General features: G+C 43.8%; 1 protein-coding gene across 1 annotated transcript; it reads right to left on the bottom strand.

Moving 5' to 3' along the window:
- Window positions 1-4: 4 nt before the first annotated feature.
- LOC108254227 (pre-mRNA-splicing factor ATP-dependent RNA helicase DHX16-like) lies at window positions 5-833 on the bottom strand (the record flags this gene model as incomplete). Its single annotated transcript, XM_017449229.2, has 1 exon — window positions 5-833. A coding segment is annotated over one exon (829 nt), but the record flags the coding sequence as incomplete, so codon positions are not given.
- Window positions 834-836: the final 3 nt, after the last annotated feature.

The following is an 836-nucleotide window of genomic DNA, read 5'->3' as shown; positions in this document are numbered from 1 at the left end:
AGTAGCCATTTACTTTCTATTTCCGTCACTTGACGCATGAACTCCTTGGTAGTAAAGACAAGTTCATGATAAAGTACCCATCGTGGTAACTCTTCAAACAAACTACTATTAGGATGGATCATAACAGTCTGGTTATGTTTGGCCGTCTTGTAGCTTCCACTCTTGGAGAGCTTAGCAATGTGATAGAAATAGCCTGCAGTGATCGCTTTCCTAATGTTGACAGTTTCAGTAGGATTGGACACAAGTTCCATCTCTACACGTTGTACCAGACCAATCAGTTGTTCCCTTACATCTCTCGCACGCTTCATAGAGCGATGCTGGATAAAGTTCTCATAACACCACTGAGTACTGAAGTCTGCGTCTGCCCACTGATTGTATATATTGAGCAGAACCAAATGATCACCACCTAGCATGAAGAAATTCTTCCTTGCTGTATCCGCGTGAATGATTTTATCTTTAGGTCGATAGAATATAGCGCCGTTCACACTCAGCATGCTAGCGATGGTGACAATTTCCTCAACACACTTGTACTTCTCAGAAGCGAGTAACATTTTACCCATCATAGGATCCAGGGGGAACTCTGCCATTCTCCTGCCTAGCTTAGTAAGGTCTCCATGATGATTGAGTGCACCCAGTGCATACAGTTGCTCCAACGCTAACACCAAGGTCTCATGAGGAGGAGGATCTAGGAAGTCAAAATGAATGAGGTCATTGATCCCCAGAGCTTTCAACATGAGTACAGCGTTGCCAAGGTTTATCCTTTGTATTTCCGGAACAGTGTTGTCTTCCAGTTCATGTTTGTAAGCCCAGGCTGTATAGAGACGGAAACATTTCCC

Source organism: Diaphorina citri, unplaced genomic scaffold (genome assembly GCF_000475195.1).
Source record: "Diaphorina citri unplaced genomic scaffold, Diaci psyllid genome assembly version 1.1 scaffold22668, whole genome shotgun sequence".
Taxonomy (NCBI): Eukaryota; Metazoa; Arthropoda; class Insecta; order Hemiptera; family Psyllidae; genus Diaphorina; species Diaphorina citri.
Note: the sequence above shows the minus strand (reverse complement) of the source record. Positions and strands in the feature narration are given on the sequence as shown.